The sequence below is a fragment of the Equus quagga genome, chromosome 17 (assembly GCF_021613505.1).
Source record: "Equus quagga isolate Etosha38 chromosome 17, UCLA_HA_Equagga_1.0, whole genome shotgun sequence".
Taxonomy (NCBI): Eukaryota; Metazoa; Chordata; class Mammalia; order Perissodactyla; family Equidae; genus Equus; species Equus quagga.
Window position 1 is genome coordinate 53119233 of NC_060283.1, and position 23154 is coordinate 53142386.

Sequence of the window (23154 nt, forward strand, 5' to 3'; positions counted from 1 at the left end):
TATTTGATTTATAAGTATTTTAGAGCAAATTCCAAATATCCTGTCATTTTGCAGCAAGAGTTAATTTTAATCTGATTGAAAATATTAATGTGAACAGAAGAACACGTGAGTCTCAAACGTGGAAGAGGGACCCACATGGTAGCATAAGAGCCCATGTGGTAACACAGGCTGGAAGACAGGCGCCATCCGTGCACCACAAACATTTGGTTTGCTTGGTGTGTACATCCTCTTTTGGAGCAGGATGCTCCAGACTCTCAGAGCTAAATTTGTTAAACCACCTCCCTTTCCTCTGAATCCATGTCCAAAAAAAAAAAAAATCTAAAAATTTGATTTTCTGTGAAGCTTTGCCTAACGGGAAATACTGGGCTGGGCTAGCCCACGGGAATTTTCAGCCAGTCTGAGTGTTTTGTCTAAGTCCAGAACATGTACTTCAACTTCTGGCGACTTTGTGAGCATGACTCCTCTTTGAATGCTGAGAACTCTGGAGAGAGGGATAAGAAGCTTGAGTTTCTAGACCCGTAAGCCCGAGGGGCAGCCTCGAGGCCACGGAGATGCCTATCACCCTTCTGCCTGGGTGTCATCATCGGCCTTTGCTGCCTCCACTCGGCAGCCTGAATCCTTCTTCACATCCCCTTCCATGAAGCTACCTTCATCCTTCCATTTCAAAAGTAAATTATTAAGAACATAATATGTCTTTCCGGTGTTCTAGTATTTTGATTGGAATTGCTATGATATATAAACGCTCACAGAGTTGCATCTGTTGAGTGGTCTCCACTTAGTTCTATATTTTGATGGGGAAAATCATCAGAACACCTGTCTCTCTCTCTTTCTTTTTCTCTTATAGCTAGATAGATGATAGATAGATCCTTATTTCCTATATATATAACATAAAATTTGCCATTTTAGCCATTTTAAGGTATATGATCTTTATTTTATTTATAGACAACTCTAAGGTAGAATTCCAATTTCTCAGATAACCGAGGATGAATTCAAACATGCATGACCTCAAGGCTATACGAATTCAAATTTCCAAAATCTAAGTACATTTGAGAAAACATCCAGAGTATGTGTATCAAGATAAAATAGAATTAAACTTATACACACTTACTGGAAAAATGTCAGCTAATACACGTTTAAATCCTGCCTAGAAAGATCAAGTGGAAACTTTTTCATTGATTTGTATATATATTCAGGTTATCTAGGTTTTGGGAACCAATTAAAGAAAGACATTTTTGGGGCCGGCCCTGTGGCATAGTGGTTAAGTTCAGCACACTCTGCTTTTGTGGCCTGGGTTCGTGGGTTCGGATCCCAGTACCTACAGCATGTGTCAGGCATGCTGAGGCAGCGACCCACATACAAAACAGAGGAAGATCGGGACAGTTGTTAGCTCAGGGCTAGTCCTCCTCAAGCAAAAAAAAGAGGAAGATTGGCAACAGATGTTAACTCAGGGCCAATCTTCCTCACCAAAAGAAAAAAAGAGAGAGAGACACATTTGGTTTAGAAACATAACACGCTTCAAATGTAGTTGATTTCAATTTAAACCCCATGTTTTATTCCATAATTACATGAAGCTTTAGCAATTTAATTTTAGTGCAGAAATCCAAACTCTTGTATGGAATTCAAAATGACATGCCTCAAAATTTAAATTTTCATTCTAAAGTAATAGTACTGAAGACAAAAAAAAAAAGGAAAATTGCATTCTTGAAAATTGAAGTAAATATTAAAATTTAAAATTTCATTATGAGATAGATTTTAAATGTTTTGAAATTTAGAAAGAATTTTATACAAAATCCACAAATTTAGAATGCTTTAGAAAAACAATGAAACTTATAAATGAGAATGACAGAGGGGATATTGGTTTGCCTGTCACTTGTCTAAAACAAGGATTTTTGCTATTTTAGGCAAATTTTAAACTGATGTTTCCTTTTTCTTTTCCTTCTTTGAAGGTCCTAATATCTTAATTATTTTGTAGTTTTGAGACTATTCTTTTCACCTCAAAGTTAAATTTCTCTTTTGGAGTTAAAGGCTCTGCTGGGTAATACTGGTGGGGTGGTCATGGGGGTGAAAGTGCTATTTGTTTACACATAATTTAATTCACATACATTTTAGCTTTAAACAAATATATTCACAATGTTATTCTTTCTGTCACCAAGCAGATTAAAGTAAAACATTCAGATAGAATTCTTCACATTTTATCAATAAAAGATAGAGGATTTTCATCAAATACTTTTTTAATTGTTTGTTTGAAGTGTGCTTTTCCAAATTGCTAATCATTTTGGAGGCCCTGGAATGTCTGAACATCATTTTTTTTCTTTTTTGGTGAGGAAGATTTGCCCTGAGCTAACATCCGTTGCCGATCTTCCTCTATTTTATATAGGAGGCCACCAGAGCATGGCTTGACGAGCGATGCTAGGTCCATGCCCAAGATCTGAACCTGCGAACCCTGGGCCTCTGAAGTGGAGTGTGCGAGCTTAACCACTACGCCACTGGGCTGGCCCCTGAACATCATTTTTTGTTTCAACTAACTTTTAAGCCTGTATGAATCACAACACTTCAAATTCCTTTTGAGGGAAAATATTCTTTACTTGTAAACAGGAATTACCTCCCACGTTTACATGAGTTGCTTGTAGTCAAACACAATTTTGTATCTATTTAGCGTCTGCTACTTGAATAGGATGCTTGATTTTAAATACAGATGGTTTCACCCGACTTGCCTTGTACAACCGAAGTTTACACCAAGGACAGAGTAACAACATTTTGATAATTTCCCTTTACTCCAAAGTGAAGGCTCCCACCATAGAGGGTTAATTTTAATATAACAGACTGCTTCCAAGGAAGAGGGATTTTTTTAATCCATTTAAAAAACTTTGCATGAAATTGACATGACATAAAATTAACCATTTTTCGATGAACCATTCAGTGGCATTCAGTACATTCACAGTGCTGTGCAACCACCACCTCCGTCCACTTCCAAAATATTCCCAGAAGGAAACCCCGTATCCATTAAGCAGTTGTTCCACATTCTCCCTCCCTCCTGCCTTGGCAACAACCACTCGGCGTCCCGTCTCTGTGGATTACCTGTTCTGGATATTTCACGTAAACTGATTCATACACTATGTGACCTTTTGTGCCTGCCTTTTTTCACTTACCATAATGTTTTTGCCGTTCATCCGCATTGTAGCATGTATTTTTTTTTTCTTTTGGTAATTTATTTTAGGGTTTATTGACCCTTATTGTCAAGAAGCTGTTCTTGGTTTCCAATCACAATACTTTGTCTTACGTCAAGCTGGTGGGTTTGTCCCATGAGGTGATAATTTTATATTTATCTAATAATATTTTATAGTCTTGAAAATTGATGTTTTCTTTCAGCCTATTCTTTTTTTTTTTTAATGTTATGATAGATTACAACCTTGTGAGATTTCAGTTGTACATTTTTGTTAGTCATGTTGTGGGTACACCACTTCCCCCTCGGTGCCCTCCCCCCACCACCCCTTTTCCCTGGTAACCACCGATCAGATCTCCTTATCAATATACTAACTTCCACCTATGAGTGGAGTCATATAGAGTTCGTCTTTCTCTGACTGGCTTATTTCACTTAACATAATGCCCTCGAGGTCCATCCACGTTGTTGTGAATGGGCCAATTTTGTCTTTTTTTATGGCTGAGTAGTATTCCATTGTGTATATATACCACATCTTCTTTATCCAATTATCAGTTTCTGGGCATGTAGGCTGGTTCCACGTCTTGGCTATTGTAAATAATACTGCGATGAACATAGGGGTGCAACGGACTCTTGAGATTTCTGATATCAGGTTCTTAGGATAGATACCCAGTAATGGGATGGCTGGGTCATAGGGTATTTCTATTTTTAACTTTTTGAGAAATCTCCATACTGTTTTCCATAGTGGCTGTACCAGTTTGCATTCCCACCAACAGTGTATGAGGGTTCCTTTTTCTCCACGTCCTCTCCAACATTTGTCACTCTTGGTTTTGGATGTTTTTGCCAATCTAACGGGTGTAAGGTGATATCTTAGTGTAGTTTTGATTTGCATTTCCCTGATGATTAGCGATGATGAACATCTTTTCCTGTGTCTATTGGCCATATTTATATCTTCTTTTGAGAAATGTCTGTTCATGTCCTCTGCCCATTTTTTGATCGGGTTGTTTGTTTTTTTGTTGCTAATCAGTGTGAGTTCTTTGTATATTATGGAGATTAACCCTTTGTCAGATAAGTGGCTTGTAAGTATTTTTTCCCAATTAGTGAGCTGTTTTTTTGTTTCAATCCTGTTTTCCCTTGCCTTGAAGAAGCTCTTTAGTCTGATGAAGTCCCATTTGTTTATTCTTTCTATTGTTTCCCTCAACTGAGGAGTTACAGTGTCCGAAAAGATTCTTTTGAAACTGATGTCAAAGAGTGTACTGCCTATATTCTCTTCCAAAAGACTTATTGTCTCAGGCCTAATCTTTAGGTCTTTGATCCATTTTGAGTTTATTTTGGTGTGTGGTGAAAAAGAATGGTCAATTTTCAATCTTTTGCATGTGGCTGTCCAGTTTTCCCAGCACCAATGTTGAAGAGACTTTCTTTTCTCCATTGTAGGCCCTCTGCTCCTTTGTCGAAGATTAGCTGTCCGTAGATGTGTGGTTTTATCTCTGGGCTTTCAATTCTGTTCCATTGATCTGTGGACCTGTTTTTGTACCAGTACCATGCTGTTTTGATCACTGTAGCTTTGTAGTATGTTTTGAAATTGGGGATTGTGATTCCGCCGGCTTTGTTTTTGCTCAGGATTGCTTTAGCAATTCGCGGTCTTTTGTTGCCCCATATGAATTTTAGGATTGTTTGTTCAATTTCTGTGAAGAATGTTCTTGGGATTCTGATTGGGATAGCATTGAATCTGTATATTGTTTTAGGTAGTATGGACATTTTAACTATGTTTATTCTTCCAATCCATGTGCAAGGAATGTCTTTCCATCTCTTTATGTCATCGTCAATTTCTTTCAAGAAAGTCTTGTAGTTTTCATTGTATAGATCCTTCACTTCCTTGGTTAAGTTTATCCCAAGGTATTTTATTCTTTTCGTTGCGATTGTGAATGAGATTGAGTTCTTGAGTTCTTTTTCTGTTAGTTCATTGTTAGTGTATAGAAATGCTACTGATTTATGCACGTTAATTTTATACCCTGCTACATTGCTGTAGTTGTTGATTATTTCTAATAGTTTTTCTATGGATTCTTTGGGGTTTTCTATATATAAGAGCATGTCGTCTGCAAACAACGAGAGTTTTACTTCTTCGTTACCTATTTGGATTCCTTTTATTTCTTTTTCCTGCCGAATTGCTCTGGCCAGCACCTCCAGTACTATGTTGAATAGGAGTGGTGAAAGTGGGCACCCTTGTCTTGTTCCTGTCCTCAGAGGGATGGCTTTCAGTTTTTGTCCATTGAGTATGATGTTGGCTGTGGGTCTATCATATATGGCCTTTATTATGTTGAGGTACTTTCCTTCTATACCCATTTTACTGAGGGTTTTTATCATAAATGGGTGTTGGATCTTGTCGAATGCTTTCTCTGCATCTATTGAGATGATCATGTGGTTTTTGTTTTTCATTTTGTTGATGTAGTGTATCACGTTGATTGACTTGCGGATGTTGAACCATCCCTGTGTCCCTGGTATAAATCCCACTTGATCATGGTGTATAATCTTTTTGATGTATTGCTGTATTCAGTTTGCCAAAATTTTGTTGAGGATTTTTGCATCTATGTTCATCAGTGATATCGGCCTGTAGTTCTCCTTCTTTGTGTTGTCCTTGTCAGGTTTGGGGATCAGAGTGATGTTGGCTTCATAGAATGTGTTAGGGAGTTCTCCATCTTTCTCAATTTTCTGGAACAGTTTGAGGAGAATAGGTATTAAGTCTTCTTTGAATGTTTGGTAGAATTCTCCAGAGAAGCCGTCTGGTCCTGGACTCTTATTTTTGGGGAGGTTTTTGATTACCGTTTCTATTTCCTTACTTGTGATTGGCCTATTCAGATTCTCCATTTCTTCCTGATTCAGTTTGGGGAGATTGTAGGAGTCTAGGAATTTGTCCATTTCTTCCAGGTTGTTCAATTTGTTGGCATATAGTTTTTCATAGTATTCTCTTATGATCTCTTGTATTTCATTGGTATCTGTTGTGATTTCTCCTCTGTCATTCCTAATTTTATTAATTTGCGATTTCTCTCTTCTTTTCTTGGTGAGTCTGGCTAGGGGTTTGTCAATTTTGTTAATTCTTTTGAAGAACCCTTTGTTTCATTGATCCTTTCTATTGTCTTTTTTGTTTCAATATCGTTTATTTCTGCTCTTATTTTTATTATTTCCCTCCTTCTACTGACTCTGGGCTTTGTTTGTTCTTCTTTTTCTAGTTCTGTTAGGCGTCGTTTGAGGTTGCTTATGTGAGCTTTTTCTTGTTTAGTGAGGTGAGCCTGTATTGCGATGAATTTCCCTCTTAGGACTGCTTTTGCTGCATCCCAAATGATTTGGTATGTCGTGTTCTCATTTTCATTAGTCTCCAGATAAAATTTGATTTCTTCTTTAATTTCTTCAATGATCCATTGTTTGTTGAGAAGCGTGTTGTTTAGTCTCCACATTTTTGCACCTTTCTCTGCTTTTTTCTTGTAGTTGATTTCTAGTTTAATAGCATTATGATCAGAAAAGATGCTTGATATTATTTCAACTCTCTTGTATTTATTGATGTTTGCTTTGGTTCCCAAAATATGGTCAATCCTTGAGAATGTTCCATGTGCACTTGAGAAGAATGTGTAACCTGCTGTTTTTGGATGACGTGTTCTATATATATCTATTAAGTCCATCTGGTCTAATTTTTCATTTAATTCTATTATTTCCTTGTTGATTTTCTGTCTGGATGTTCTGTCCATTGGTGTTAATGGTGTGTTGAGGTCCCCTACTATTATTGTTTTGTTGTTGATGTCTTCTTTTAGTTCTGTTAAGAGTTGCTTTACAAATTTTGGTGCTCCTGTGTTGGGTGCGTATATATTTATAAGTGTTATGTCTTCTTGGTGGAGAGTCCCTTTTATCATTATATACTGTCTCTCTTTATCTTTCTTTATCTGTTTTGCTTTGAAATCTACCTTGTCTGATATTAGTATAGCGACACCTGCTTTCTTTTGTTCATTATTAGCTTGGAGTATTGTTCTCCATCCCTTCACTCTGAGTCTGTGTTTGTCTTTGGGGCTGAGGTGTGTTTCCTGGAGGCAGCATATTGTTGGATCTTGTTCTTTGATCCATCCTGCCACTCTGTGTCTTTTGATTGGGGAGTTCAATCCATTTACATTTAGAGTGATTATTGAGATGTGGGGGCCTACCACTACCATTTTGTGTCTTGTTTTCCGGTTTTCTTCAATTTCCTTTGTTTCTTGTCCCGTGGTTTAATCTGTTCTGATGGAGAGCTGCTACTCTCTGTTGTTGTCCTTCTACTTATCTCCTCTGCTCTTGGTTTTGTAGCCCCTTTCCTTTTTTGGATTTTTCAGGAATGAGGGTTTTCCTGAGGATTTCCTGTAGAGGAGGTTTTGTGGCAATGAACTCCCTTAATTTTTGTTTATCTTGGAAAGTTTTTATTTCTCCATCGTATTTGAAGGATATTTTCACTGGGTAGAGAATTCTCGGCTGTAGATTTTTGTCCTTCAGATTTTTGAATATATCATTCCACTCTCTTCTAGCCTGTAAAGTTTCTGCTGAGAAATCTGCTGATAGCCTGATGGGGGTTCCTTTGTAGGTTAGTTTCTTTTGCCTGGCTGTCCTTAGTATTTTCTCCTTGTCGTTGACTTTTGCTAGCTTCACTACTATATGCCGTGGAGTTGGTCTTCTTGCATTGATAAAGTTTGGAGATCTATTGGCTTCTGTCACCTGAAGATCCATCTCTCTCACCAGATTTGGGAAGTTCTCAGCCATTATTTCTTTGAATGGGCTTTCTGCCCCTTTCTCCTTCTCTTCTCCCTCTGGTATACCTATAATCCTTACGTTGCATCTCCTAATTGTGTCTGATAATTCTCGGAGAGTTTCTTCATTTCTTTTTAGTCTTGCTTCTCTCTCCTCCTCTGCCTGCAGCAATTCTGTATTGCCATCTTCCAAATTGCTAATTCTTTCCTCCATATTATCGGCCCTACTGTTCAGAGCATCTAGATTTTTCTTAATCTCCTCTATTGTGTTCTTCATTTCCAATATTTCTGTTTGGTTCTTCTTTATCGTATCAAACTCTTTTGTGACATAGCTCCTGAACTCGTTGAGTTGTCGGTCAGAATTCTCTCTTAACTCATTGAGAATTTTAATGATGGCTGTTTTGAAGTCATCATCATTTAGGTTATATATCTCATTTTCTTTGGGGTTGTTTTCTGTGTATTTGTTACTTTCTTTCTGTTCTGGAGATTTAATGTATTTTTTCATATTGCTTGATGTTGTTGATTTGTGCCTCCGCATAGAGATAGAGTTTAGTTGCTCCTTTCACTTGTTTCAGCTGCTGCGGTGGGGGAGCAGCTGTTTATACTGCACCAACCAGGAACCCTGTCCGCAGTTGCTAACTGGGCCTGGGCCCCTCCTCGTAGCCACAGTGGTCCTTTGGATTCCCTCCTCTGCCGTGGGGGCCGTCACAGGGGGGCTTCAGGCTGCTGGTGCCTACTGTTGCAGCCCACCTAGACGTGCTCCCTCCTTGGGGTCTGCAACAGTGTTATGGGCTTTTCCGGCGGCCAGGGGTGGGATCACTTATATTTGTTGCTCTGTTGCTGTCGGCACCCACAAAATCTCACTTGTCCTCTATGGGTCACAGGAGAGCTATTGGCATCTTCTACAGTCTGTGGTTAGTTCACCTAGCTATGCTGCTTGTGCCCTGGGGTCTTCCAGCCTTGTGGCTGCCGGCTGGGTGCCTTCTACTGGTGCTGTGCAGAGGCTTTCCCTAAGGCTGCTGTGAGCCTGTAGGCTTTCCCCCTAGGCTACGGAGCTGGGTCCCTGGAACTCCCCCCAGCCCCAGTCCTCTCCGAGATCTCTGGCAATCCCTAGTCCCACGGGGCGGGCAATGGCAGCTGGGGGTCGCCCCGCCCTCTGGGATTCTCTCCGGGGCTTTCCCGGAGTTGAGTGCTGGGCGTGGCCCCTTCGCTAATGGCAGACAGAGAGTTTTGTCTGCTGCCCGGGCAGAATTCTGTAACGTCCCCTCCGGGGCACAGAGCGGGCCTATGGAACTTCCCCCAGCCCCAGTCCTCTCCGAGATCTCCGGCAATCCCTAATCCCATGGGGCGGGCAACGGCAGCTGGGGGTCGCCCCGCCCTCTGGGATTCTCTCCGGGCCTCTCCCGGAGCCATGAATGCTGGGTGTGGCCCCTCTGCTAATGGCAGACAGAGAGTTTTGTCTGCTGCCTGGGCGGAACTCCGGAGCTTCCCCTCCGGGTCGCAGGACCGGCCTTTGAAACTTCCCCCAGCCCCAGTCCTCTCCGAGATCTCCAGCAATCCCTAGTCCCACGGGGTGGGCCTGTAGCATGTATTTTTAATCCATTTAACGTGGGTGGGATTGTCTCTCTGGTGGACAGAATGTCCCGAATCTTATTTCTAGAATGTTCCCTTCTAAGAGCAGAAGGTTTTAGCGATAATGCTTGGAGGGCTTAATATATTTTTTACTGTTGTTAGCGCCGTTGTGTCAATTCTGACTCCCAGCGACCCTGTGCAGAGCAGAGCGGAACCCTGCCCGGACTTTCTGCACCATCCTCTCCCCTTCCAGCGCTCTATGCGACAATGCTCTGCTGCTACTCACAGGGTTTTCGTGGCCAATTTTTTGGAAGTGGGTGGCCAGGTCCTTCTTCCTAGTCTGTTTAGTCTGGAAGCTCTGCTGAAACCTGTCCACCATGGGTGACCCTGCTGGTGGTTGAAATATATTTGAAAATATTTTACCACAATAAAAAAAAGGAAGAGAAAAAAACAAGGCTTTACCTATCTTCAAGAGAAGCAATCTGATAAAAGAATTCCTGGCATTTCCAGGGCAAGGAAATTCTGAGCCTGTGGAACAACCCACAGGGATGGATTTAGGTCTAGGGTTGCCAGACGGCAGATGCTGTGATGTGCCACACAGATCCTCCCTCAGGAAGGAAGGCATTATTGGGCCAGGTGCTGGCAGTGCTCCAGCAGACAACCCTTGTCTGTCAGTCCCCGGCCTAGACAAGCTCAGCCAAAGAGAGCTGCTCTACCCGAGGTCATAGACCCTTCTCAGGGGGCCCTCACCCAGAGGTTGCTTATCATGGGGTGGAAAGGCCCAGTCCTCTCACACCAACCCAGAGCAGCTTAGAAGGGTCCTTCTATGTCCAGAACTTTCCAGAGGGCTGGCTGAGGCCCAGTCCTGCGCCCTTCTCTTCCTTTCTCTTCTGCAGGTGCCGATTCCTTGCGCACTCCCTGCCAAACCTCCTGTCCGCTGACTCTATCTGGAGCCCAGTCTCCGGTGCCAGGTCTCCTGCAGGTGACACCAGGTGCTGCACTGGGGGAGGAAGGCCACCGCCTCCAAGCTGAGGAGTTCGCTCTTTTGCTGCTGGAGGCTTGCTGTGGGCACTAGACATCTTGTCTCCAAGTTTTTAATGTTTTCCCCTCAAGGTCTTTAAAGCAGCCTCTTCTGGGTATCTGTGGGGAGGGGGCAACTAAGGATTTTACCTTTATTTGTCAGTCTTTCCTGCAGAAATCATTCTCCCATCTGGCCAAGATGTGCATTTTCAAGGATTCTCTCACTTTTTCAAGGACACCAGTGGTGCCAGGAATCTTGAAGCGGATAGACTCAAATTTGGGGTCAAACTGTTATACCCGTTCTTCATCTTTCTACCACGTTTTCTGAGGGCAAAGAACCATCACTGTTTAACACAGCGTGGGCAGGGCTGGGTCTCCCTGTGACTGAGGCGTCCTCGCGAGCAGTTGGAGTAGCCTATGGCCTTAGAACAGGACGCTTCGTCTTGTGGGGCGTACGGGAAAGAGGGGACAGACGACGGTGGCTCGGGTGCAATCCCTACCTGGTGCCGAGGGCTTTCCAAACTGAAAACAGCCAGGCGGAGAGAAGGGCGAGCAGGGCAGAGCCTGGGGGCTGGGCGCTGTGGGAGAGGCGCGGAGACGAGACTTAGCCAACCTCACAAGGTCACCGAAGGGCATTCAGGGCCCGGACTGAAAGGGGCCTCAGCGCGGGCCCAGGAGAACATCAGGCATCCTTCGATTTGTTGAGCGCGTGACCTGTCCCCGTCTGAGCGCTGTGCCCTGCGGGGGACCGCCCAGCCCTCCCGGACCCGCGCTCCCCTGCTCGCCTCTCGGCTCCTGCTCCCCCTGTTTGCCCGGCCGCTCCCTTCCCAGCTCTGTGCCCCGACTCACGCTTTGCCTCCGTTACTGTGCCCCACAAAACAGTGCCAGCTGTCCATCGGAGGGGATGGCGACAGGGCCAAAGCGGCCCACGCACGTGCTTCCCCAGAGGCAGCTCTTTCTCTGGGGAACGGCGCTCCCACCATTTAATTTATGCCATCAAACTGTTTCCAAGATGGATTTATTTAAGTAGATAGAAACCAAAATAAATAATAAAATTGAAAAACACACACTCTTCAATTTTCGTCATCTATTTAAATTACTTCCTTTATATAAGTTAAGAAATATATGTAATGGCCTCTGTACTTTTCCACGGTTTTCAGGCTAATAAATCAAGCAGCAACGCTTACGACATCAAATGGAAGCGTAGAACCATAACCAGGGTGTTGGGCACCTCTTGACCGACTGCTCAAGTGAGCATCGCCCCAACAGGTTAGCGGTCAGCTGGAGCCAGGTTCAACCTCCTATTTGAATATTGCGACGGCCCTTTACGATCTCACAGACACTGTAGCCGCAGCCGCTTGTCTGTTGAGTGAAAGCAAGCTTTCCAGCCCGTTTCAGATCCCCAGCCCCATCTCCAAGAAACTCCAGTGCGTTTACAACGGAAGCCCACGAGGTGGCAGCAGGAACTACAGGAGAGTGTATACACAACCCTCAGGGAGATTTACCTGCTGCTGTTACTTGTGCAGAACTCACATGGGAAGGTTGCCGGGTCTGGCCTGTTTATGAATCTCTGAGTGTTATGGATCAAGAAGTAATATAAATGAATGGAAAACTAAAAACCCGCTGGCATAAACTTGGTTATCTATTAACACTCAGATTGCTAGAACCTGGGCTTAAACTCGAGGCAAACCTTTGGGGGCCTTCACAGCAAATAGGAATGGTGCTCGTGATTTCTCCAATGTTATGGCTTTGGATGCATGTCTTCTCCTAGTTTGTAACTTTGTGTCACCTTGCATGTAGCAGGTGCTTAATAAATGGTTATTAGTTAGAGTTTGACTGGAGTAGGAACAAGCGTGGCATGACTGATGGCTCCAGGTTGAGGTTTGTTTCAGTTACGTATAAGAGGGAGAGACTTCGGAGCGGGCAGAATGCTTGGGACTGCAGGGGGCGTGATCTTCCAGAGGAAGAGGTGGGATTCCAGGGCACATCCAAGGGGCTGAGAATGAGACTGTTCTGGGCGTCTGAAACGTGATACAGAGGAGACTTAACTACGACTGGAGAGCTAAATGTAGGAGCAGAATTAGGCGCGGCAGGATAGTTCAACATCGGAAAGGCAGGGTGAGGCAAAGGAGGACACACCGTAGGAATCAAGACGACGGCTGCCTCGGGGCACAGATGAGTGCAGACCATTTCAGTTTGTAATTTTCCAGTTTTGCTCTGGGATGAGTACTGCTTCTTTTCCATCTTTGTGCTCCACGAGAGTTTGAGCACTGCGCCGTGCTTATACAGCTGACACCCAACAAATATGAGTTAAGTGGAATAACCTTAGGTGGTCACAATTGGCTATGGAGGGTGATGGGCTAGGCTCTGACCGGGGTGTGTGTACTTTATTGACAAGAGTAACGACAGCCAGCCTTTGCAGAGCGCTTCCTCTTGTCCATGACCTGCAGTGCCTGGTCGCCATGTACTGTTTCAGCTCACCCTGCCTGCAGCCTCGCGGAGGCTCTGTGATGCCAGAGCCCAGGCGTCTACCAGCCTGGCCATTGGCACCTGTATTAGTTTGCTGGGGCTGACAGAACAAACATCACACACTTGGCGCCCAGGTGACAGAGATGTATTTTCTCACAGCTCGGAGGTTGGGGTTCTGAGATGAGAGCGTCGGCAGGTTGGTTTCCTTCTGAGGCCTCTCTCCTTGGCTTGTGGACGGCTGTCTTCTCCCCTTGTCGTCACATGTCCTCCCTCTGTGTCAACGTCCTAATCTCCCCTTATTATGGGGAGGCCAGTCATGGTGGATTAATGACCTCATTTAACCTTAATCACCTCTTTAAAGGCCCTGTCTTCAAATACCGAGGTACTGGGGTTAGGACTTCTACATAGGAAATTGGGAGGGGGCACAGTTCAGTCCATAACAGCGTACCTCAGAATTCCCAAGCCTTGGGAGCAAGGCTGGGAGTAGGATAGGGGAATGAGGGGCCTGGCGTGCAACATTTCAGCAGCCGTCACTCTCAGGGCTATGCAGGGCTGGGTCTGCCCTGAGAGTGAGCCCCTCCTTAAATGGTGCACCCTCAGTGCCTCACCCGAGCCCGGCCCTGCGTGGGAGCTTGAGAAAATCGCAGCCTCTGGCGGCTCAGCCCCAAAGCTTATGATTCCGAAGATCTCAAGGAGGGCTAGGAATCTGGAGTTTCAGTAAGGATCCCCAGAGTTCTAGTGCAGGTGTGTAGGGTGACCCTTTGAGAAACTCCACCTGTGCCAACAGCCTCATGGGAGAGTCCCTTCCATCCAGTGACATAATTTCTCCCTTTCTGTTTGGTTTTGGGAGTAGATGTTGCTGAACTCATTGGTTCACTGTTTGAACTTTTAGGGGATGCGGTGGGATTCTGAAGTCCCTCCTGGAAAACTCCTGTAATCTGAGTCGCTGGGCTTTCGACCTACAGGGCCATGGACCAGCTCCTCTTTGTGGAGGCCTTTCTGTCCATCCCAGATGGCAGAAGCTCTTGGAAACACACAACCGTGTTGAACCAGTGCATCAGCAGCTGCCATTACTGACGGAGTGGACGTGCATTGTTTTAGCTTTGCCAGCATCCATTCCCCTTTCTGCGGCTCCAGTTGGTTTTCCTTAGGAAACTCTCCCACTGTTAGTCCAACTGGCTTGCTTTTCCTGTCTCACTTGAGCACTGCAAGGGTATGCATGAGACTCAAGCCTGCTCAGGAGGCACGTTCCCTCCCACTGAATGAGCAGTGGGTTCCATTTCAGGCCAATGAAAGTCGGGCCCAGGTCTGTTGATCAACTGAGCGGGAAGGAACTCTTCTCTTTCTCCTGAGATTATCACTGGAAAAGATGGTGAAACCCAGAGCTACTGGGGGCCTGAGAGTGTCACCAACTCAGAGCCCAGGGAGGAAAAGAAACTGTCTTAGTCCGTTCAGGCTGCAATAACAGAAATACCACAGACTGGGTGGCTTCTAAACAACAGATATTTGTTTCTTAGCGTTCTGGAGGCTGGAAGTCTAAGATCACGGTGCCAGCAGATTCAGTGTCTGGTGAGGACCCTCTTCCTGGTTCATAGACGGCCATCTTCTTGCTGTGCCCTTACATGGTGGAAGGGTGAGGGAGAGCTCTGGGGTCTCTTTCATGAGGGCAATAATCCCCTTCAAGATGGCTCCCTCCTCACGACCTAACCACCTCCCAGAGGCTTCACCTTCACAGACCATCAGATTGGAGATTAGATTTCAACATACGAATTTGTGGGGGACACATTCAACATTCAGTCTGTGGCAGAAACCAACCCTTATTTTATCTTTTGAGTGTCTGGATACAGTTATGTCTAAAGTTGGCGTAACTTCTGACTTTTGCAGGTACTTGAGCCAAAAAATTTCCTTTTATACTTAAACCAGTTTGAGTGATGGTGTTGTGATTCACAATTAGGAACCGATTAATACCCAGAGGATAAAGGTCACAAAAATCTAGACAAAAAAGTGCTAGAGTTGACACACACTAGGGCTGGAGTCCCTTCATGGTGGAGCTATAGGAAGCAAGTTTTCTTGAGGAAGAAGCTCCTGATGTATTCTATGCCTCTTCTAGCCTCCCTCGTGTATTTTTTTTCTTAAAGATTTTATTTTTTTCCTTTTTCTCCCCAAAGCCCACCAGTACATAGTTGTATACTCTTCGTTGTGGGTCCTTCTAGCTGTGGCATGTGGGATGCCGCCTCAGCGTGGTCTGATGAGCAGTGCCATGTCCGCACCCAGGATTCGAACCAACGAAACACTGGGCCGCCTGCAGCGGAGCGCGCGAACTTAACCACTCGGCCACGGGGCCAGCCCCCCTCGTGTATTTTTATTCTCTCCAAGGACATCCTTTTGAAAGGGCAGACTTATTCTCAAGTATGAAGGAGTTTAGAAAAGAATCTCTACTAAATTTTGAGGAGAGCCAAGGTGTTTGCCACTTGAAATTGAAGAATGAGCAAAGACTGATTATTAGGGTTTTCTCAGAGTCCACGTTTGGGGGGAGGGAAGGAAGTGAAATCGATCAGTGGACTGCACCAAATAAAAACAGTCTGTAAATGTAGAAGGTATTTTGCATTATGGGAAACCACAGGGTGCGATGACAGGATTCTCAGATGGCAGATAGGATCTCTTTCTCTTTGGGGGGGAGAAACCACGCAGAGAAACAGAAATAAAAATCTCACCTGACTGAATCAAACTTTGGACTCTTGTGTCTGGCCTGAAATAGAACTGCTCTTTTATAATTAGCTCTCTCTTGTCACAATTACCCTTTTCTTGCCTCTTAAGCTCTCTCAGTGGGACTGTATGGTTTGAGTCTGAAAGTTCAGAATCCAGTTAACTTAAGTAAAAAAAAAAAAAAAAATGATTGACAAGTGATGGAGTAGTTCACAGAATGATGGGAAAACTAAACAGCTAGAACAACTAGATTTTGGAAAATGCTGGAACAGGAAAGCTCCAGGCATCTAAATAGTAACTACTGTTAGACCTTCTCTTGAAGATGCTATCTTGAAAATAATTCACGTCTCAACTCCAACCATGTTCCATCTTTGGGTCCTTGTCCTTAAGATGCAGATTTCAGGAAGAGTGTCTGATTGGCCCACCTGGGTCACATGCCCACCCCTTGTTGGCAGGTAGGGGTGAGGGAAGGGGGGCGTACATTCATTGTTGTGTCCAACCCATGGGACTGGAGGGGTGTTCTTCAAATGAAAGCAAGGCGCTGTTACCATAAGGACGGGAGGCATAAAGCAGGACACAGAAGCAGGAGACCCGATGGGAACCCTTGGCTGGCTTTTACCTTGGTGACATCCAGTCATTCCACTCCCCGAGGTGACCTCTCCAGAGATAGGCGGCATGCCGGGTGTCCATCTTGGGTTGCTTGGGGTGAGTGGCGATGCTGGCTCAGGGTCCTGGCTTGTTTCAGAAGATGTCCGTTTTCTCTAAGGAAGACAAGCCTCTTTAGCTTTTCTCTACTGGATTTGGGCAGCTCATAAATAGACTTCAGAAATTAAAAATAACTTTTTGTACAAACTCTTGGTTCACTAAACAGCTCTTTTCCTGCTTTTATGCATTTATTCAACACGTTTATGAAGTGTCTACCATGTACCTGCACTGTTCTAGACATTGTGATAACGGCACATCCTTCTATTTACTAACTCCCTAGCATGGGTCTGCACTATTCCAGGCGGCTGGGATATTGCAAAAACAAAACAAAGTTCCTGTCTTCACGACTGGAACCTACATTGTAGTTCACCATTGTATCCCCAGTGCTTGGCTCAATAAATATTTGTTGAATAAATAATGGAATGACACCAGCTCATGCAATTGTTGCAAGCATAGCTTTTCTGTGCAATGCACTAATGATGTGCTGTTGGAGCATAAGTATTTTGATGTCTAATTTTTCCCACCCTGCACATGCATTTTCCTCCAACTCTCAGGAGGCATCAGTAAATTCTTAAAGAAAGAGGACTTCAAACTATACTAGTTGTTTTCAAAGCAGACTCTAGAGTCTTCCCCACTGTAGAGAAATCTAAAAATAAGGGCCAGCAGTTCTGCCTTGAAAACAAGCAGCTGATGGCTCTGTGAGTCACCAGTTTCCCCCAGGGACTGCCTACTCCCCCGACATCAGGTGCCCAGGGGCTCTTGGTAAATGTCAGATGTTGCTGCCTGTGGTGGGTGGTGTTGGCGTCAGCTTGGGCAGGAGGAACAATCTAGCAGCACTCTAAAAGAAGGAGAGCCTGCGAATGATGTCTGAAACAGGAAATGGGGTTGCCAAAATGTGGTTTCAGCCGCCTAGAAGCTGAAGCTGGAAGGTTTGGCCACATTTGGTCCAGTTTACAAACAAACAGGGAAATCAGGAAGGTAGTCAACTTCTGGGAAGATGAGTGCTATGAACACACAGATCTAATAATCCTTAGAAAACTACTAAATAGAATACTCACATCAGTTAAAAAGAATGAGGCAGTATTATGTGTCCCAATAAGGATAGATCGCCAGGACATATTATTAAGTGGAAAAAGCTTGCAGATAGATGAATGCATACCTTTTATATTAAAACAAAACTCACTACCAAAAATAACAACACACACAGTGATCCTATATATACATCACAGGGGCACATATGTGTACATGTGTCTGGAAAAAGGTTTGTACCACACTTGACAACAGTGGTTGCCCTGGGGAGGGTAGAAAGGAGACAGGATTGTAGATGGTGGTCAGAAGGAACTGTAACTATTATTTCCATTTTTTAGAGGAATGTTTCATTTATAAGTTTTCAAATTTAAAGTTAGCTTTAAAGAAAAACATTAACAATTATTAGAGCAGGAAAACAGTACACGTGATTCTTAGTAAGGCAAGCATTAATCTCCTGGTCATGTTTGTTAAATAGATATGGTTCTATGACTTTCTAGAAATATCCTGTCTGAAACAGACCACATAAAAGATGCTCCCACATTGCAGAGGTACAAATGTGAAAAGAAATATTGTCATATGTGCGCCAAGTAGTACTGGGACTGACATTTGCCCAAAGGGCCTATATTATTTGGATTTAACCAATAGTGTTGAATTCTGATATTTCTAGAGTGCTTTATAGTTTATTTGTTTGTTTGTTTTTGAGGAAGCCTGGCCCTGAGCTAACATCCATGCCCATCTTCCTCTACTTTATATGTGGGACACCTGCTACAGCATGGCTTGATAAGTAGTGCGTAAGTCTGTGCCCAGGATCTGACCTGGCAAACTCGGGACCTCTGAAGCAGAGTGCGCAAACTTAACCGCTCTGCCACCGGGCCGGCCCCAGTGCTTTATAGTTTTCAAATGCTCTCATTTGAGACTTACAACTGTGTCTAGTAGGTAGAGCCGGCCTGATCATCTCCACTTCTCAGATTAGAAAATTGAGGTTCACAAAAATTAAGTGATTTGTCTAAGATTGAAGTCAACACAGGGGCAGCCAGAGCGCCTGTATGTTCCAGGAGCTGAAAGCTTTCTCTGATGTCGTCATTCTTAACAAATCCAACTCAAATAGTTAACGTGAACTGTCACATCCTAAATTTCATCTTCTTATCGGGCGAGTTTACATTTTGGCAGCTCCCTCTACCACTTTCCCCCTGAACCTAGGTGGATTGCTCAAATGTGACACCCCATTCCAGAACGGAGTGCATTCTCCCAAGGGGACTGCCCGGCCAGCAGGAAGTCTGCTGTCAAGAACAACGTTCGGCCTCCAGCCTGGCACAGTTGCAAGTGATAAACGACATGGCGCCTGGCTTGATCCCGCGGCCGTGTGCTGCCTGGGGACGGCTGCAACCCCGTTGGCTCCTACTAGCTTTTTATAACACCTCCATAGCCCGTCTTAGCCCCGACTAAGTCAGGGTCCCAGGGACCTCCTCTTATTCTTCCTTATCCCTCAGCAGCCAGCCTCTCAGTGAATATGGCCTTGATAAGTGCCCTGCCTCATAATGTAGTCAGAACAGGACAAACTTAGGTGGAGTAACACACTTTTAAAGCTAACACACCATCCATGAGAACTGACACTTCTGAAAATAAACTCTTGCTCTTCCTCCTCACCCCTGCAAACCTGCTCCTCCCACACTCTTCTCTGTCTGGTCAATGGCAATTCAACCTTCACCACTTACACACCCACAACTTTGGAGTCACTCCTTTCTTTCTTTGTTTTACACCCTCCTTCCAATCCTTCAGTAAATCTTGTTTGCTCTGCCTTCAAATTCCATTCAGAGTCCAACCGTTTCTCACCACCTCTATTGCTACCTACCTGGTCCAAACCATCGTCATCCGTTGCCTGGGCCATTAGAATGGCTTCCACTTGCATCTCCCTAAAATAGCCCTTGGCACCCAGTTTCTTCTCAAGACAGCAGCCAACGGATCCTATTGCCATCTAGGTGGACCGCCTCACTTCCTCTCCTCAAAAACCTGCGAAGTTTGCTCAGCTCACACGCAGGGAAATCCAGAGTCCTTGCAAAGTCCTTCAAGTTCTCACATTCCAGTATCTCCTACTACTCTTCCTCCTGGACCACACTTCTCTAGGGCCCCCAGAGTCCATCCTCTTTCTCAGGCACCCTGTCAGACAGCACATTGTGTTGGTGGAGCGTGGGGAAATAGATACTTTCACATGCCGGCTGTGGTCAGAGTGACAATGAGAATCAGCTGTTCGGAGGGCAATTTCTCAAGATCCGTCAGAATTAAAAAAGGCATCCTACCTATGACCCAGTAATTCAACGGCCAAACATTTTATTCAGCAGATATACATGTCCAAACGCATAGTTCCAGCATGTTTATGCAGCATTATGTCAATACAAAAGGCCAGAAGGAACCTGCACGCCCACCCGTGCGGGTCTGGTTCAATAACTGCGCGATACGCCGCTGTTAAAATGAGAGGAAGACGTCCAGCGCTGACCCCGAACAGACTCCAAGACGCACTGGGTGAGACGAGCCATGGGCAGGAATGTGTGGAGTCCGCCACTGTTTGGGTAAAAGAGAAGGATATGTGTACATATCCTTACAAGTTTGTACAAGCATAAACAAACACATAAACACAGAAATGGCTCTGCAGAATCACAGGAAACTACGGTAGGTTGTCTTTTTTGAGGAGGTTATTCAAGGACTGGGAATCATTGTGAATATAGAACTTAAAAAAACTCCCCTCTCTAATGCGTCGATCCGCACTCTCTTGCTGACTTTTACTCTGTGTGGGGCTGAGATGTTAAAAATACGCCCTAAATTCTGCTTTGAAGGCATGGGGTGTGGGTTGGGGTGGCGGTGGGAAGAAGGACTTTTATTTCCTCGAGGAGTGAAGCCAATAAAACGTATGAATAGATGCAGCCCAGCCTCGTGCTCTGGGACTCGAGGGCTCTCTCCCCTCCCCCCACCTGGCGCCCGGCGGTGCCCTCGGATTTGCCATCTGGCTGGAGTCCCTGCTTCCTCCTTAGAGGGCAGCAGCGGAGCGTCTCAGGGACGCATGCGCTCCTATTTGCGCCCGGGGAATTAAAAGAAAGAGGAAAAAAAGCCCCAACAAAACACGCGCCCCAAACAAAACGCAAGTGGAGGAGAGCGCGCCACTCCGAGACCCCGGGCCGCGGAGGCGCCTCCGGCCTCGCCCGCGTCCCCGGCCGCGGCGTGATGCGCACGGACCGGCCCGCCACGCCCGCACTGTCCCCGCACCTGGACGCCGGCCGGGTGGCCGCGCCCCCCCGCGCTCGCGCGCCACCGCCGCTTTCTCGGAGTCTCCCGGCGCCGGAGGGGCACCTCGCTCCCCATGGGGCCGAGGGACTGGCTGCGGACCGCGTGCTGCTGCTGCCCGTGCAAGTGCCTGGAGGAGCCCGGCGTGCCCGAGAAGGAGCCCCTGGTCAGGTGGGTGCGCGCCTGGCCTTGGTTGGGGTCCCCGCGCCGCCGCTGGGCGTCGCGGAGTGGGACATCTGTGTGCTTGTCTGAGCTGGGGAGGCGGGCTGGCTTTAAGGTCACACTGAGGCGCAAGCTAAGCCTCTTAGCCCCTTACAGGTTAGCGTGCTCCTTGGGTTTGTTCTTCGGGTGAAGTTTTTTGCCCTAAAGCACAAATCCTAGGAGGTACCTGAGACCCTAGTGGATGCCTGTGAAAAGTACCGAGAAATCGGGTGCAATACCCAGGCAGGCAAGTACGGAGAGAAGTTTGCTTAGGAGTGCGATTAAATACTACTGTGACTGTGCGTTTGATGGGTATATTTCAGTGAAAGAAGCAATGCGAGTTTCTGTTTCACCCGGGGGAAAAAAGCTGGATACTTTATCATTCAATTTTATTATCAAAAGAAGACAATTTCAGTGACTGAGCACAAGGAAATATCTTTCACATTAAAAAATGCATATTTTACCCAGGGGCAGCCTGTTCAGTAGGATGTTGATTCATCATGGGTGAGGATGTGAAGTGTGAGGAAATTTAAAACCCATTAGCAATGTGCTAAGTGGCTCTGTGGAGGGATGGTACAACACAGTTTTGTTCAGGGCTGTGATTGTAAGCAGTTATGTTATATCTTAACTCTGCTGAAATGAAGGTTCCACTAGGTTGTGCCTTGGGGGGTAGATAGGACAGAAACAGAATATTCAAAATGAACTCAGAAACAGCACAGGAGGTCGAATTCCGGGGTTGGGAAAGGCACTGCCAAAGCCAGTGTTTCTTTCTTACGAAGTATGCAACAAAAATGGTGAAGCTTTCATGACTTTTCTTAAAGCATGATTTACCTTTTCTTACTTTATCAGGTCCAGACACTGCCCTTGACTTTTGTGATCTTACGTAACCCCTTCCTGCCTGTCCACTCTGATTTCCAGCACGTTAAACGCTGTACACTCCTTGATTTAATCAGACAGGCATCCTTGCTGCTCCAGGAACAAGCCAACCTTCCTGTTCCCTCCAAGCTTGCCTCAAGTAGTGACCTGCCCCTTCCTAAATGCTAGTTCTCAAGGCCCCTCCAGCAGTCTTCTTTAATTACTAATTACCTTTATTTTATTTTTTTTGGAGGAAGATTAGCCCTGAGCTAACATCCGCTGCCAATCCTCCTCTTTTCGCTAAGGAAGACTGGCCCTGAGCTCACATCCGTGCCCATGTTCCCCTACTTTATATGTGGGATGCCTACCACAGCATGGCAAGAAGTGTCCGCACCCGGGATCCGAACATGCGAATGCCCGGCGGCCAAAGCGGAACGTGTGCTCTTAACCGCTGCACCACTGGGCCGGCCCCGGCTAATTATCTTTACCTACTTATTCATCTCTCTGTCCTGTGACTTAGGACTTCGAACTTAGCATCTGTCCTTCACTGCTTAGTGAGCCCACATGTATGGAAACATGTATGCCATGTTGTTTTGTACACATAAACAGTCACATACACAATACACAATGTTTTTGCTCCCACTTAGATTGTTAGATTATTGTGGGCAGGCAGAAGCCGGTAATCTACCCCCGGTCTGAAGAGTAGCTGGTAACAATCTAGAATTTCACGCTTGGGTTGTACACTCCACTTGTCTGCCTTCCCGGTGCCATGAAATACAGCCGTCAGCTTGGTCTCATTCTCAGAGCCTGGGGCCTTTCTAATTTTCTGTCTGGGACTGCTATTTGAGTTAATAGTTCTGATTGTTTTAAAATCTCGACCCTCTTTTGCCTTGGTTTACACTGTAAGGCAGTGAATTTTGCAAGTGATTTTAGGAAGACTGTTGGTTGGGGCAGAAGAGGATAGTGCTCCTGAGTCAGACTGCCTGGGTTTAAACCCTGACTGGTCACCTGGCACAAGTTACGAAACTGATTTGTGCCTTAATTTCCTTATCTGTAAATTGGGGTGATCATAGTGTGCACCTCAAAGGATTGCCGTGAGAAATGAAATGAACTAATCCATGTAAAGTGCTTGGTATAGTCTGACGCACAGTAAATACCCAATAAACGTTAGTTCTTATGTTAATTATCGTTGTTATTCTTCTGAGCATGTGAATATGAGTGGACTGGTCTTTTGTGGTTTGATGTCATTCTGGTATCGTTTCAATATAACAATATTTGGGAAGAGCAGCTTATAATGGATGTGTGGAGCAGTGATGTGTGTGCGTATGGGTGCCTGCGTGTTCTTTCCTACGCATCGGAAGGTCTAGTTTGAAATCTTTTTTTGTTGTTTAAATGCGACGT

The 23154-nt window shown here is 45.1% G+C and overlaps 2 protein-coding genes across 2 annotated transcripts in view; both read left to right on the forward strand.

Annotated features, from left to right (window-relative positions):
- PECR (peroxisomal trans-2-enoyl-CoA reductase) overlaps window positions 1-23154 on the forward strand; it is a 112661-nt gene that overhangs the window by 37237 nt on the left and 52270 nt on the right. The window lies entirely within an intron of this gene.
- On the forward strand, window positions 20302-22028 carry LOC124228718 (uncharacterized). The gene is made up of 2 exons (XM_046643418.1): window positions 20302-20868; window positions 21748-22028. Exons 1-2 carry the CDS (start codon window positions 20335-20337, stop codon window positions 21940-21942), a joined length of 729 nt encoding a protein of 242 aa, XP_046499374.1. The 5' UTR covers window positions 20302-20334; the 3' UTR covers window positions 21943-22028.